General features: G+C 39.4%; 3 protein-coding genes across 4 annotated transcripts; 1 reads left to right on the top strand and 2 right to left on the bottom strand.

The window, feature by feature from the left end:
* Positions 1–1,020: 1,020 nt before the first annotated feature.
* On the bottom strand, positions 1,021–1,562 carry LOC108607628 (CG43090). Its single transcript, XM_017998552.1, has 2 exons — positions 1,488–1,562; positions 1,021–1,430 (listed from the first exon to the last, which is right to left on the bottom strand). The coding sequence occupies exons 1-2, from the start codon at positions 1,560–1,562 to the stop codon at positions 1,038–1,040; spliced, it is 468 nt and encodes a 155-aa protein (XP_017854041.1). The 3' UTR covers positions 1,021–1,037.
* A 199-nt stretch (positions 1,563–1,761) lies between these two features.
* LOC108599767 (CG17472) lies at positions 1,762–8,676 on the bottom strand. Of its 2 annotated transcripts, none has more exons than XM_017986795.1 (2): positions 8,502–8,676; positions 1,762–2,270 (listed from the first exon to the last, which is right to left on the bottom strand). In XM_017986795.1, the coding sequence occupies exons 1-2, from the start codon at positions 8,598–8,600 to the stop codon at positions 1,872–1,874; spliced, it is 498 nt and encodes a 165-aa protein (XP_017842284.1). In that variant the 5' UTR covers positions 8,601–8,676; the 3' UTR covers positions 1,762–1,871. The 2 variants fall into 2 exon arrangements, 1 of the variants encoding a protein (XP_017842284.1); XR_001915162.1 differs by lacking the exon at positions 1,762–2,270 and adding an exon at positions 2,801–3,093.
* On the top strand, positions 3,465–5,678 carry LOC108599762 (neprilysin-1). The gene has a single exon (XM_017986780.1). The coding sequence runs from the start codon at positions 3,690–3,692 to the stop codon at positions 5,610–5,612; it is 1,923 nt and encodes a 640-aa protein (XP_017842269.1). The 5' UTR covers positions 3,465–3,689; the 3' UTR covers positions 5,613–5,678.
* Positions 8,677–15,922: the final 7,246 nt, after the last annotated feature.

Genomic DNA, 15,922 nt, shown 5'->3' with positions numbered 1-15,922 from the left:
AGGCGGCGTCGCCTTCATGTTACAAGCAGCTGCATTCAGGCAGCTCAAAACGCCAAGGACATGGAACATGGTCATTCTGGTAGTTGAATAAAGCCGTGCTTGGTCTGCCATTGAGCCGTTAAAGGCATTTTTCAGCATGCAAAATGCAAAATGCAGAGGCACACAGACGGCTGGCAGTCTGTGTGAAAGATTAATTTTCGCGCTTTATGCATGTTAATAAATTTATAAATTAAATTTCAATTTTGCTTTATGGTCGTGGCAAAAGGAATTGCAGTGTTGGCACACGCATTTAATGAGATATTTGTTGGAAAAGTGAAAATTTTTAATATAAATTATTTTGCCAAACGCTTTCACTTTGATCAACGCACTGCCAGCCTCATCATCTGCACATGCACACCTACATATACATACATACATACACACAAACATACATGCCTGCGTGTATATTTAAGTAGTTGAACATAATTTCGTTTAGCAATTCTGTCAGTGCCAATTTAAAGTTTTGTCGACAACAAAAATATTTTATTAATTAATGCGTTGGCAATTTTACCGAGATTAATGCCTACTCACATATGTATGTATGTATGTGTGTGTTTGAGTTAGCCACAAATTGCAATTTAATTAAAACGCAATCAATTAAAATCAAATGAGGCAGATACTTTAATGATTAGGCTTAAAGTTACTTCGTAGTGTATCATGCAATTTGGCCCCAAGTAATCAAACCTTTTTGATCTTTAAAAATATACATATATAATTGGTGTAGGTGCTGCTGGCAGTGCTGTAAAATAACAAAATATTTAAATAACATTTTATTAGTTCGCTTACACTAATGATTATGTTTTAGTTATCAAATTAAAATGAACCAATAATTTGTAGCTTAACAGCAAAATAATGAAACACAACTTCATTTATATTTTCCCTACAGTAATAATTATTTATATAACAAATTGTATGCCTATTAGACATATTTGTTCCACAACAATTTGTTTTTCATTTTACACATTTATTTGCTTGAAATAGAATTGAACTGTGACTATTTATAATTCACAAGTTTTACTATTATCTGCCAATATTTTTGGCCTATCACCGTTGGAACTCGTTAGCGATTTTTTCAGTGTATCTTTTTGCTTTGAATAGAACTTTACGCATTTGCTCTTCTTGGGTAGATTTAGCAAAATATTATTCACGATCTCTTCGATACGTTTCATAGTCTGCTCCTCCAGATCCAACCGAACTTTGTTGTAAGCTTGATATTCATCATACAAACGATTCTTGTCTGCAACGCGCTCGCTTGCCCAACCAATTGCCTCAAGAACTCTGGACATATACTTCTTGTATTCCGTGTTGCCTTTGGTATATCCTTCTCCAAACTTTTCGTGAATCATTCTCAGCTTGCCTGTTATAGCCGCATCTTTATCGTTGCTGGGGCTCTGCAAATTTAAAAATTTTTATTATAGAAGATGCTTTATTAGGTGGAGAATCCATGCCTCTTCTGGCTTTTTAGCCACAGCAAAACTTGCAACGGCTATAAACAATAAGAAATAAGTATTCCAGAACTGCATCTTAACGACTTAGATCTACCAGATACGCTGAACTCTTTTATATGCAGTTGTTGCTTCTTAATTCGACGCAGTTTGTTCCACATCAAATGTATAAATTGGGAACGTTCTGGAAATTGTATATTCACATCTGTATAATATGTAGACTTTAAATATATTGAACATTTTATTTTTTAATATTTTACAAAATAAATGGGGAGGATTGATATTCAAAGAGGTTAATTTAGTGAAATATCTACAAGTATATAATATACTTTTAGCTACATATTGAAAGTGAAAAGTAACTTTTTTATTGGAGCTGCATGCCAATTTTTAGGCCTCACAATTGACACTATTCTTTTTCAATATCTTGCGCTTCTGCGCATTGGAACTGTTAATTGCCCTTTTAAGAACTCGTTTTTGTTTTTGGTAAAAAAATTTGCATCTGCTAAGCTTTCCCAGTTTCGGCAGCAGAGTATTTACAATCTTATCGATGCGAGCTTTAATCTGCTGTTCGAGACTCAAGCGTTCTTTGTTGTAAGCTATGAACTCGTCGTGGACACGAATCTTGTCAGCCAAACGACTGCTGCTCCAAGTGATGGCCTCACGAATGCCTTTCAAATAACGGGTGTACTCCCGATTGCCTTTGACGCAGCCCTCTCCTTTGGTTTCATAAATACTTCTTAGCTTGGCTGTGATGGCAACATCCCCATTCGTATCGTTCTTGGGAGCCTACAAAAATAAAGAGCTCTTTATACTGGAATGCAAGTTAACAATTGTTTTGCTTGCCTCTGTTGTTACCCATGATGGGGTAGTAGGAAGTGCATTGGTAGCTGTTTGTGCCCAACAGCTGGTAATAGCTGTTAGTAAGAATAGTGAATAGGCGCCCCAGTTCTTCATAGTCGTTATATGAATGCATATGTGAGGCTTGGGCTTGCCCTTTTATATATTTCCCAGACAAAGAACTGTGAAACCCACAAATGCTCATTAAAACGAAAAGTTAATTAGAGAAATTCTTAACAGTTAAGTTTTAACTTACTTTAAGTCATGACTTACAAGCTCTAAGTGTTAAACTTCAATTAAAACTAAGAGACAAAGGGCTGACATAAATTCAAAAGTCATTTCACTTAGGCAGGCAATACAAAAAATTATCTTAAATCAGTCAACGACAATTTGTGATCTATGACTTCCATTAATTTTTGCGATAAGCCGGCATTTTGTACAAACGTCACAAGCTGTCGGCAACACAAGCAGCTTTATCGCTCTATCTCGCTCTCTCTCTCTCTCTCTTTCCCTTTCTCTGTCTCAGACGCGCGGGGCAAGTCGCGGGTGTCAAGAGTCCAATGCGTAGTGGCCAAGCCCCCTCGCTCATGCTTAAGCAAACAAAGAAGCTACCAGTTGAGTTTATTTCGCAAAAGCATATCGCAGCTCTCTGATCCCCAGAGCAGGCCTCTCGTGCTGGAAGGTTCGTCATTAATGTGCAGGGCCAAATTGCGTCATACGATAATTCATTGGCTTATCAACGGCAGCGGCAGCCAACGATGACAATTAATAACTAAAACATGAATTGTAATAAATTTTTATTTAATATTGTGCTCAATCAGCAGCTCAGCAGCCACGGCAAACAATTTAAGTTGTTTATTGTATTAACTTTCAATAAGTAATTAAATAAAATGAATATCATTTTGTTCAGTGTATGCGTAGATAAGCCTGTCGCACACGAACTGAAAGTCAAGACGTATTAAAAAACCGCTGATAAGTCAAGCAAGCAAAAAAAAACTGAATGAAAAAGCGCGTTGCAAGAATTTAACACACACACACACATAAGAGTATGCGAGCTGAATTGAAATTAAACAAGACCACATAAGAATCGAAAATCGTGAAACGAGGTTTTAGTTGATTCGAAACCAGCGGTCAGTGCGCAACAAACTTAAAGTGAGAGAAGTGAACAAAGTTTTGGATACTTTGAAAGCTAATAAGTAACATTTTGTAATATAAATATTTGGACATGTGTGTGGCGAAACAAAAGCAACAAAAGCAACAACAAAAATTGCTGCGCAAGGCGTACAGAGTGTTTTTATAATACGAAACAAACAATATACAAATCGAATTCAAACGAATTGCACGCAAATTAAAAAGCAAATTTTGAAAATGCGAATTCAAGTGGCACGCCTATGGGCGTACTGTGTGTTGCTGGCGTGCGTGCAGGCGCTGCCGACCAATCAATTAAACCAAAGCTGCTTCCTGGCAACCGGCAACTGCAGCAGCGAACTTAATCTGCGCCACATCGAGCAGCTGGAATTATATATGCGGCCCGAAGCGGATGCCTGCGAGAACTTTCATGACTACGCCTGTGGCAATTGGCACAAGCAACATGGCGGCAACGTATCCCAAATGTCATTGAGTGGCGCACGCATTGAGCAGCGCTATGTGCAGCTCTTCGAGCAACTGTTGCAAGTGCCGCAAACGGAGCTTATTTATGAAAAGCTGCTACGCTACTACAACAGCTGCCGCACGCTGGGCAAGCAGAATCTAAAACGCTATTTGCAACGTCTGCCGGCAACCGAGAGCAACCACTGGCTGGAGCTTCTGGCGCTGATGGGCCGTTACGGCTATCGCGGTCACTATGTGCAGCTGAGCGTGAGTCAACAGAATGCCACACATCATATGCTGCTGTTGCAACTGCACAACTACAATCTGAGCCTGAAGCTGAGCAGACGCATCTATGACGTGCTGAGTCGCATGAGTCGGCATCACAAGCTGCCGAGCCAAGCGCAGTTAGCGCAGCAATTTGCGCAGCTGGAGCAGCGTCTGTCGAATGTCAGCAATGTGACCGACAATGACACGGATACGTTGAACACCATGAGCCTGGCCGAGCTGCAGCAACAAGTGCCGATTGTGAACTGGACGCAGGCGTTGCATTGGCAATTTGGCACTTGGTATGCACCAGAGCATCAACTGGTGGTGGATAATGTAACCGCCTTGCATGAACTAATCGATGTTTTGAACAACGCCAATCCACGCCTGCTGCAGCTTTATAGCCGTGCGCGTTTCCTGCAATATTTGCTGCAACTGCCGCACAATCCGCTGGGCGAGCACAGCGCCGAGAGCTGCGTCAGACACATGCGCAAGACGCTCTATCTGGCTATGAACTATGCCTACGAGCAGAGCTATTATGCCAAGCAGCGTCCAGACGATGAGCAAATCATCTTTGCCGTGTTCGAGCAGCTCAAGGCGCAGTTCTCGCTGCAGCTGCAGCGCAATGAGTTTGGCTTGAGTGATGAGTTGCTGGCAGCGCTGCAGCAAAAAGTTAGAGGCGTGCGTCTCAATGTGGGCAACATGCCACCGCAAGCCACAGCAGCGTTCTATCAGGAGTGCATTGAACACTGGCAGGTGGGCGACAACTTCTATGACAATCATTTGCATAGTCTGCAGCATTATTACTCACACCTAGCGGAGCTGGAGCGCAGTGTAAATGAAACCGAGCGTCAGCTCTGGTACAGCTTCAATCATCATGCGCCCGATTTGCTGGACAACATTGATGCCACGCCCTATTTCTACTGCCTGGGCAGCATTATCATCATGCCGTATGCCTATGTGCAGTTGCCTTTCTATCATGCGCAGTTCTGGCCCGCACTGCTCTATGGCGATCTAGCCAATACGCTGGGCCACGAAATGCTCCACGCCTTCGACACTTACTTTGTCGACTACGATGCCCAAGGCGTGATGCGCAACTACAGCGATCAGCTAAACCAGCATGCAGAGTACGTACAAAGGGTTAGCTGCCTCAACGACAGTCAGGTCATCATGTTGAACGAACGCGTCGCAGATATCAGTGGCACGCGCCTGGCGCTGCAAACGTACATGCAACAGCCGCTGAATCGCCGCCACAATGGCCGTCTCTACTTTCTGCAGTTTGCCCAATTCTTTTGTGGCGAGGAGGCGGATATGTTCCATGATACGGGCAGCAAGCGGCTCAACTATGCGCTTGCCCAGATGCAAGAGTTCGCCGAGGCGTTCGATTGTGCGCCGGGGTCAGCAATGAATCCGCCGCAGCGCTGCAGCTTCTGGTAGCACAGCGTTTTAATAATTGTCATAGCTTTAACTAGTTAAGCCAACAAGTATTGTAAATAAATCGTATGTTTAAGCCAAGCTCTCAGTCGGTCTTTCTTTCACTCTCATCAATATGCAGCACGCATCTGTGCAAAGAATCTGTCCTGACAGCTGGACCGTTGTCTGGGCTGTGGGGCCGTGGAGCTGTGGTGAAAGGTAAGCGCCCAGCCAGACAAGTTAATTTTCAATTACGTGCACAACGTGCGAAAGCAACCAAAAAAGTTGTGTAAGCCAACAGCATGTCGAGCTGCCTACAAGGCAAAGTAGACAAGCCACAAGGCATGGAAAACAGAGCACGTTGTAAACTGTGCGAAAACTTACCTTACAGTATGTCTGGCCGCCTCACGAAGTCAGCAGCAAATGATCTGTAGTTAGCCAGCATAGCTTAGCAATTTTTTTATTGATTTCAGCAGACACCGAAAATTATAAAACAACTTTTGGGACTTTTAATTTGTTGGTAAATTATTTGCAAGCATTTTATAAAAAACATGTAAAAGCCAAACCTAACTGCTAACTTATTTGTAAAGAGAGATTACAAATTTGATTGTTGTTCGTTTAATTCTTTTTATTTCAGATGTATTTTTTATTACAAAAATAGTGCGACACAACTTTCGATTACTCAAAATATTTGTTTAGTATATTTAGTAAATTAATAAATAAATACTATTTAGATTTGTTGCCAACTTTATTAATTTAATTATTTAGCGGAGCTTAATATTTGTATTGCTTGCATTTATTTTTCATAATCTTAAATGATCGTGCAATATTTTTCAATTATATATACTCGTTATCATAGCTAAACGATTTATTTCATTACGATTATGCATTTCAAGAATAATTTAATTGATTAGCAATGATAATTGAAATATAACAACTGCCAAAGCCCAACATATTCATCGAGAGTGTCCTGCAGAGCATTTAGATGCTCCCATGGATTTTTTGAATGTTCCGTGTGTGCGTGTCTTGTTTCGCTGGCACGCTTTTTATTTATTTGCTAATTAAGAGCAACCCAAGTTTTGCTTTTCACTTGGCAACTTGTTGAAGGTCGTTTGATAGCCTGAAGCATATTACTCATACGTCGCTTGACTCCGGGCCACAGGTCACCTGGCAACCGCTCCACATTAATAGACCATTAACAACAGAGCAGCCGCAGCAAATCAGCGCGTGAGCTGCATAACGTATGTATGTCTAACTTAAGTTAAGGTCCGACTTTGTTGGCTGCATCAAATGATAATTAAGAAAGTCAGCAATGTTTACAAGTGTCAGCTGTCGACAAATCGCCAGCAAATTTACACTTTTATGCAAACGCGCAGCTATCAAAAGCTCGTCAGATCGCAATAAACAATACTAAATATATGGGCATGAACGATTATGTGCATGAGAATTGCAAATTTTACAAACGCTGCATATGATTAAATAGCAGACAGACATAAAAATAACTTAAATGCTTGCATGATGTAATTAAAGCAAGAAATTTCATGAAAGCATTTCATTAAATGAAAAACACAACACTTGCGCTACACCCTTTTTTATATATATTAATAATATGTGTGCAAATAAAGGCGCTGCTGACAATTAATAAAATATAACGTATACGCCCCACTATATATTTTATTTGGTACATCCAACTATTATGCGCAATCATACAAAATGCTCTCACTAATTGTCTGTCTGTCCCGCCCAGGCGACTGTCGACTGATTGTGTTCAGTTTATGCCAAGTCGACAGTTTGTTTGGTCGTCGCCGCCGGCTCGGGTTGCTTCGTTTACGTATTGCTGGTCTTTGCGGTTTTCTCGACACTCGCGCGACCAACGCAAATTGATATTCAATGTGCGATTTGTGCGCCACATATGTATATGCATGTATGTGTGTGTGTGTGTGTGTGGCTTATCAGTGGGCAATTTCATTCATTCATGTAAGTCAAATTAGTTTGCTTGCTGCTTGGGTATTGCTTAGTAATTAAGTTTAATTTTAAATTGCTTAGCGGCGCATTTTCACGTGCTCAACTGACGAGTGACGCAATTTAAGCGCCAAATTGCATGTAAATTCCTATACACCTCAACCATTCAGCAGCCAATCAGCTCAACGCACATAAACAAAAAAGTTGTATTTTGTTAAACTGTACGACATTTTGGCCACGTCACGTGTGATTGTTGCTGACCGGAGTTGAAAGGCAGGGGCAAGGGGATTCTAGAGATAACGCAACACGTGTTGTCAGTTAATACGCATACAAATTGCGTCAAGAAGTTATGCATAAAGAAAGACTTATTATTATTATTATGAAAATTTGCCAGCTGCTGTCAATTCAGGAATGTCAAAAATTTCCCTTTTCATATTTTATGACGACAAAATATTTGATAATTTTCGCCAATTTTACTTTGCATAGCTGGCCAGTGGCCACTTGAATGGAGCGTGCTCCTGTAAGCACAACAGACATTGTCTGGCCATATTTTCAAAACAAAATACGCAAAATACGCGCGACAGCAGCAGCAGTAGCAGCAACAACAACAACAGAGATGACAAACCAACAGCCACTGCGGCCAAATTCTCACGTTCAAGTGTCAGTGACAGCGCCGCAGCAACAACAACGAGCTGTCCAAATGTTTGACAGTGTGTCCAGTTAGCTTCAATGAAATTAACAGCAACACGAACCAAAGCAGCAGCAAAAGCAACAGCTCGTGTGTTTATTATAAAGCGCTTGCTGCTTGCCACACAGACAACCACACAAGCCAACAGCGACAACAATTTTCTGTGGCTTGCCACAGTGTTTGTAAATGTTTTGGCGTTAGCTGCGATTGAAAATCGCTGTTATGTTTGCTCTTATTGTTGTTATTGCTATTGTTGTGCTTACCTTGCTGGCAGCCAACTGTCCGAATGATTCCGTTTTTGTGTTCACTTTACATATAGCGGCCAGCATTGTTCTGCCCTTTAAAAGAATGCCAACATGCATACACGGCGAAAGGGACAGCAGAGAAATTTGTGAAAATTGTTGTGTGAATTCCGCAAAATAAATAAAAAATGCAAATACTACGTGCGCGAGCAAAATTTGTTCAGATGCAACAGAGAAAATTAAATTTGCACATGTACAAAATTATTAACAAATCAAGTTGACAAGTTATGAGCTTTTACTTTTACAAAGCCTACGCGTTAAAAGTTTTACGCCTATATTAAAGTTATGTAGCTACTAAGAATGCAATGTTTGTTATTTGTTATAGGTAAATGCAAAGAGAGAATTGCATTTAAAATTCTAACTGCAGGCTACTTGACATGAAGCGCAGCAAATAAATCTTATTTAATAAAATTCCAAACTTATTTGCAACTGAAATAGACTTGCATTCAATTCAACAAAGCAGTTGTGTTGGAGTTCATTTTGGCAAAATGACAGCAAATAAAAGAACATGAAAAATGATTACAGAGCCATTCAAAGTCCGACCAGAAAACTAATAAAGAATGTATGCGATGTTTGCGATGGGCCAACAAATATGGTTGCATTCAAATTATCCAAACGTTTATTGCATTTCCAGCACTCAAGCGTTGGCTATTGATGCAATAGGTGCTCTTAGCACTCACACAAATGCAAAAATGCGAGCTAAGAGCATCACATATATACATGTGTGTGTGTGTGTGTGTGTGTGTGTAAGTGCAATTAAATAACAGTCAAACAGCGAGCTAAGTGGGTGGCTGGCTACACTTAATAATGATGAGGACATAAACACTGCTCGGCTCACTGGTTTCATATGAGTTGGCCAGTTGATTAATACTGTCAGGCACACACACACACACACACACAGTTGCATATGTGTGTGCGGGCATGTTTTTGTTGACATAACTGCAGCATATGCGCCAAAAGGCAGCAATACACGCAATGCGTAGCGAGCTTTTGAAGCCTGAAACGTGCTTGAGTGCAAAGCTCTCGATGATGTTCCCAGTCGTTCTTGCTGTTGTCGCCGCCATCTTTAATTGCAATTTGCACTGAGCCCAAAAGTCGGCAATACTTTATTTTACACAACTAACATAAGCTATAATAATTTTTAATTAGTTTACCACTTTCTTCTTTGCGCTCTTTTGAGCAAATCCGACAGCTGCGCATCAAGTCACGCTCAGCGGCAGCTTAAGTTGAATTTAAAGCCATAACATTTAAGCATAAATATGTGCACGGATATAACATATCACTGATGGCCGCTCATGTTAACAAACAGATGAAATGCGACGTTGTCAGCGTCGGCGTTGATTATTGTCAAATAGCGAAGCGAAGAAAGGAGCAACACACACTCATTGCACTGCTAACAGCAGCAGCGGCAGCGGCAGCGGCAGCAGCAGCAACAATAACAGCAACAAGGAACGCTGAGTGGAAGTCAACATTAAGTAAACCAAACACACAAGCTGTAAAAATAGAAAACTCAGACGTAGTATGAGACTTTAGCATGCTCTAGCAATTAATAGTAATATATATGTAATTAAAATAAATAAGCCAGCGATAGCCAGTGGCCATAAAATTAGCTGAAAACAATAATAAGCTGCATCAAATGTTATTAAACAAATAAACACAACAAGTAAGTAACTCAATTGCTGAGGGGGTAGTAGCTCGCTTTCTTTTTAAATTGATATAAACATACTGTGAGCATGCATTTATATAAATATCAAATTAAATAACTTTGTAGCGCACTCTGCTTATGACATCAGCCGCCTATAAAACCCAATGATTATAGAGTACACAGTCAAGCTGACAAGCTGGTCAGAACATTTCCACTGGCTCCGGCTCTGGTTCTGGCGCTGGCGCTGGCTCTGGCTCTGGCTCTGGCTTCGTCGCCAGCTACAGCTCGTAAAGTCAAACGATGTGAAGAAGCTGCCGCTGCTGCAGACACACACACACACACCGACACATGTGAGTTTATGTGACTGTCAGTTAAAGAGGCATTCGCCCAGGCCAGCCAGCTGCTCACTCACCCTTTGTACTTCACCCTGATGCCCAGCTGGGCGCTATCTACAAATTTTTATCGCCAAAGAGCTCTCACTGCGGCTTTTATTTGTCAAACAAAGTATTTTTATTGGCTTTTTTAGCAGCTCGACTAGCTGTCAGCGCGTACATGGGGCCGAGAGCGTGTTTGTTGTCTGCTAAATACTCGACACTTGGTATGTGATTGAAATAATGCCAGGCGATAATCCGTGTCTTATTAAACGACTATGGCGCCGGCAAGCATGTCAGCAAGTCTGGATTTGGGTCTGGCAGGTGCTGCCCCAAACCGAACATATGCCACAGCACAGCTTAGACGTACACAATGTACACATAACATACAAACATATATTTAATATTGACCCGAAACCAAATGAAAATCTGCTTGCTGTGACATTTTGACACCCGTTTGATGCTGCAAGTTTATTAATTGGAGCGAAATATTTGCCTGCAATTCAATGGAAAAGCGCTAGATGCAAAAATCAAAATATTAAAGGTTAGTTTCAAATATTAAATTTCAACACGAATTGTTGACAAACAAACATTTTACTTTTTTAATTTGCTACTAAAATAAGCTCCAAGATTTTTGCTATTACCCTTGTCAATACTGGATGCTGGCCCTCTATAAGCTGCAGGCAGCTGAAATATATATTGACAAGGGTCATCCAATAAGCCTAGTTAGCTATGTAGTTCTACTAACAACCAGCAGTATCTGCAGTATACCTGTAGAAATATGCAAAATAACAGTAATAAGCCGCCGCTTGCTATCAGCCAAATCTCATTACTATGCCCGCTAACCATAATAATAATGTGAGGCACAATTTGCAAGCAACACGGATCCACGGAGTATCATTAACGCGACTGCTTTGAGCACCGCGCTGCTCATACAAAATGCATAATAAAAGTTTTGCGTACACCAAACATAATGGTGGCAAGCAAAAAAATTATGAAAACTAAAACTTGAGCTAAACAAATTTAAGCAATTTTTGTTTGCATTTTTTTTTCAATGAATTGAATGCCCTCTACTTTCAATGAACTCTACTTTTCACGAGGGTATTCTTCTAATTTGGTTGCTGCCTTGCCTCATAATTAGCAACACTAAAAAACAATGTTGCGTAAACATCGATGGGAGATATATATATATATATATACAGCAAGCAAGCAACTGATAATGCTTGTTATTAAAATGCGTCAACATGTTCGATTAAAAATTTGCGTACGGCTGGGCAAGAGAAAATTCGGAAATCCAATCAGTTCTCACTGGCGTTAACCATCAACAAAGAATTTTGTGGGGGGCGTTACGTCGAAAATTAGGTAAATTACCGCATGTGTTGGTTACCGGCACAACTGTGGGCGGCATTGTCTACAGAGCAAATTCGATGCGAATTTCTCTCACTCCTGCACTTTCCTTTTTACACGCATACAATTGTCACTCCTCTCTCTTTCTCTCTATCTCTTTTATCCTTGTCTGTTTGGCTGTCTGTGTGGGTGCTAGCCAAACCGCGACGAGCCGCAAATTTAGACGGCGCCAACAACGGCAAGTCTTTGGTTACGTAGCAGGGATTGCGGGGCGTATGAGTAATGTGACCCATTTAGAGAGCACAGTGCAAACAAGGCGGGCGTGGCAATATAATTTCGATTATCCAGCACACAATCGCTGCACAATTTAATGACTGATTTGTGTATTGTTTATCCGCCTGCCAGCTCCAATATAAATGCTTTAAATTTTGCACACATTTACAGCAGAACAAAAAAAAAAACCACAATGCAAACATACTCGGACCGAAAATGACGTAAAGTTTACTTTTCATTTCGGCGGTAGCATGTTTATACAGCATACTTAAAAATATATAATACGCTGGCGGCTATAAACTTAATTTGCTGATTACAAAGTAACCTCATTGCCATAATTTATGAGTCAAGGTGATAAGGGCCAAATGGGGCGTCACTTGACCAGCTCACAACCCAACCAAAATGCTCTACAACAAGCGCAAAATGCATGTATAAAGAGAATGTAATTAACTGAGCAAAAGCCGTGTTTACTTAAATAAATAATACGAATTGTTAATATAACAAATAATTAACAGTTATGTTGATTTTTTTAAAGAATTTATGATACTATATAAAATGCAATACTCAATATATAAATTGTCTTCTTTGCATTTTAAACATGTAAAGAATGCAATTAAATGAGCATAAGCCTAAATAAATAATAATAATATTAATATCACAATTAATAAACAGGCATGTTAATTTTATTAATGAATTTATGGTAGATTGTCTTCTTCACTAAATGATTACCAATGTGTTTAAATATTTATCAAACCACTCCACCCAGTCAACATGCTCCAAAAATATCAGACACTGCTGTTTAACAACAGAGACACGCAATAAAAAATGAGCAGGAAGTCATGCTAGAGCGAGAGCAAGGCAGAGAGAGAGAGAGAGAGAGAGAGTTGCCACCGCAACCGCTGCCCAAGTGACTCTTCGTGGCTGCCTTTGGCTGCGGGGCAAAGAGCTGGGCAAAGGACAACAGAGACATCTAATTACCCCAAAATGGGTCGCCGCTTCTCTGTTTAGTTATTGTGAAGTCATGAGAGTACTTTACGCACACAACAAAAACAACAACAAAATTAACAACAACAAAAAAAACATATGGCACACATGACTGCATGCTATGCATTTTAAACTAACAAATTAGCGAGACACCCAAATATGATATATATTTATATTTATGTGTGTGTATGTCTTTGTCTGTGTGTGTGTGTGTGTGTGTGTGTTTGTTTGTAATTTAATGTGTGTATTCACTGCACTATTTATGTGCTGTGCTTTAGCGCTCATGCCATTACAGTTTTCAATTAAAAAGGAACCAAAGTAATTTTGAAAAAAAAAAAAAATAATTATTTACACGCGCCATTTGTGCTGCTGGTATACACTACAGCAAAGAGCATAGCTGACTTTAAGCAAAGATTGCTGCAATAACTTTTTACAAATAGCATGAAAGCATTTTCATGCGCAGCACCTTTAATATTCTTTTTAATTTTCTATTATACTTGGCTGGCTTAAGCGCATAGCCAGTTCGATGAGTTGATTTTTGCAGTTGGCTCCTGCTTGGGTTTTCCGTTTATTTATTTACGCTAGATCCCAGGTGACCCGTTGGCTTCACCTGCACCCGCAGCCACCATAACCCCAGACCCCAGCTGATGCAGTTAGCTATTTTTTATATTTTAGATAAAAAAGTAGCACTGACTGAGAGTAAAGCAACAACAACAACAGCAACGACAACTGCTAACTAAACTGCTAAAAAATTCAAGCACAAATATTTGTTTCTTGCTTTGTTTGTTTGCTTGTTTGTAAAACTAATGAAATTTTTGCAATATTGGCCAACCGGCTGCTGACCCAAAAAAAAAAAAAAAGCAACAAAACCTTTAGCTAACAACAACAAGAACAACACACAACAAAAGTCACAGCTAACAAAAATTAAAAGAAAATACAATTCAAGAAAAGGCGGCGAAAAAAATTAACGCCACCTTGGCTGCCAATGCCCAAAAAGAAATCAGCAAAGCCAAAAAACATTTTTTTAACGCCGAAGCAGCTGCCAAAACGCAACGACTAAAAAACAAAGGCCCAGGGGGGGGGTAGCTAGAAGGCGCAGCGTAGTCAGCGCAGCAGTCAGAGATTATTATGTCAAGTCACGTTTATGAGCGTAATTTCGACAGCGTGCAACCCCCCACAGGCTCCGCCAACCACGCAGCTGTAGCCGCAGTCCCCCATCTCATCCCATCCCTTAGCCTTTGGCTGCTGCGAAACTAACTTCGGCTTCGGATGGCGCTTGTTAGGGCGGCAGTGCAGCAGTTAAGTCTCAGCCTGCGGCTAGTCAATAAACCGTTAAAAGCCAACTTGAAAGACAGTTAGAAATTCTACACATTTGGCCTGGTCTGGTCCACAAATTATGTGCTCTCAATTGGGGCTAGCCACCTTTCATTCTCAACTTAAAACACCATTTAATACAATGATAATTGAAGTATATTATAGAGACAGCAATTGACTAAAATTAATAATAGAAAACGTGCTATATCTGTGACTTATTCAGGTGGATTATATTATGCAAATGCAACAATTAAACTTGCTCCCTTGTATGAGGATATCCGTATTGTATTATTGTGAGTATTGGTAATTATTACAAAAGGGGCTTTATAGAAAATTATTGGCTTTAAATATCAGAATACTAATATTTTATATTAAATTAAAATAAATGAAATGAGTGCAGCTCTTAGTATTTTTAAAATATATTACTTTGCTTTTTAATAACCTAATATATATAATTCAATTGCAATGTATGTATATAATTGTCTACAATTATTTATTACTATTTGGACTTCAATTTTCATTTTCTAATAGTAAACAGAATTAAGAGATGTATTTACATCTAAATCAGCGCCACAAGTGGACAAAAGCGTAACTAAATTTTATACACTTTCTCCTCGCTATAATATTATGTGAGAATGTTTCTATATTTCAAATCTAAGTGTGCGATGTTTCTTGTTCGAAATTCTACATAATAAACGGATATCCGATACTAAGCACTGCTTGTGTGCTGAGCTAAACTGCTTGAAATGGTCCTTCGAATTCTTCGCACTGCTTACATTGTGAGCGAAATTTCTATGAATTTATTTTCTATGTTCTATGTTTGTTCTAAAAGCTTTTTGTAAGCTTTGGCAAGCGACTTATAAATTCCATTAGGTCGTCGAAAACGTAGCACACTTAACAGCTGGCTATTTAAAATATTTTGATGACTCTGATACATTATGTTTGATTTTATTTATACATAAATGATATGTAAGTACGACCTAGCCGGTCAATATTTGTTTAAGATTCACCATTGTTCATGAATATGTTTATAATATGAATATGCTATAATTTAAGTTTGATTTAATTTCATTTACAATAATATTGTAATATAACAATAATGAATATTAATTAAGTTATAATTGATAAAACTTGTTTATAAATAAGGGTTTAGCCTTTACAAGGACGGAGTGTCAAGATGACGATAATTACATCTTAGTCGCTTAACTTGCACTGTTTATTTTTCATAAAATTCCTACAACTCTGTCTAATTCTATTTATTTATGCGTCGGCGCAGCTTACTAGACGACAATAAACCGACCGCACTTGCCCTGAGCATAGTCGATTCAGTAGACAGAGTATGTCTCCAGTAGCTACACACAGCCGCGTTTGTTACTTAATGCATTAATTAATATACTTGAATTATGTAGAGCTCAATCTCTAATCATCAACAAGTGAATGCAAGGAAA

Source organism: Drosophila busckii, chromosome 2L, assembly GCF_011750605.1.
Source record: "Drosophila busckii strain San Diego stock center, stock number 13000-0081.31 chromosome 2L, ASM1175060v1, whole genome shotgun sequence".
Classification (NCBI taxonomy): Eukaryota; Metazoa; Arthropoda; class Insecta; order Diptera; family Drosophilidae; genus Drosophila; species Drosophila busckii.
The sequence above is the reverse complement of the archived record's forward strand: the minus strand, read 5'-3'. Positions and strand labels throughout refer to the sequence as shown.

Excerpts from the sequence above, each read along its gene's own strand:
- LOC108607628 (XM_017998552.1), bottom strand. The coding sequence starts at position 1,562 with ATGCAGTTCTGGAATACTTATTTCTTATTGTTTATAGCCGTTGCAAGT. Across the intron at positions 1,431-1,487 it reads TGGCTAAAAAGCCAGAAGAG|AGCCCCAGCAACGATAAAGA; the intron begins GCATGGATTCTC and ends TTAAATTTGCAG.
- LOC108599762 (XM_017986780.1), top strand. The coding sequence starts at position 3,690 with ATGCGAATTCAAGTGGCACGCCTATGGGCGTACTGTGTGTTGCTGGCG.
- LOC108599767 (XM_017986795.1), bottom strand. The coding sequence starts at position 8,600 with ATGCATGTTGGCATTCTTTTAAAGGGCAGAACAATGCTGGCCGCTATA. Across the intron at positions 2,271-8,501 it reads GACAGTTGGCTGCCAGCAAG|GCTCCCAAGAACGATACGAA; the intron begins GTAAGCACAACA and ends TTATTTTTGTAG.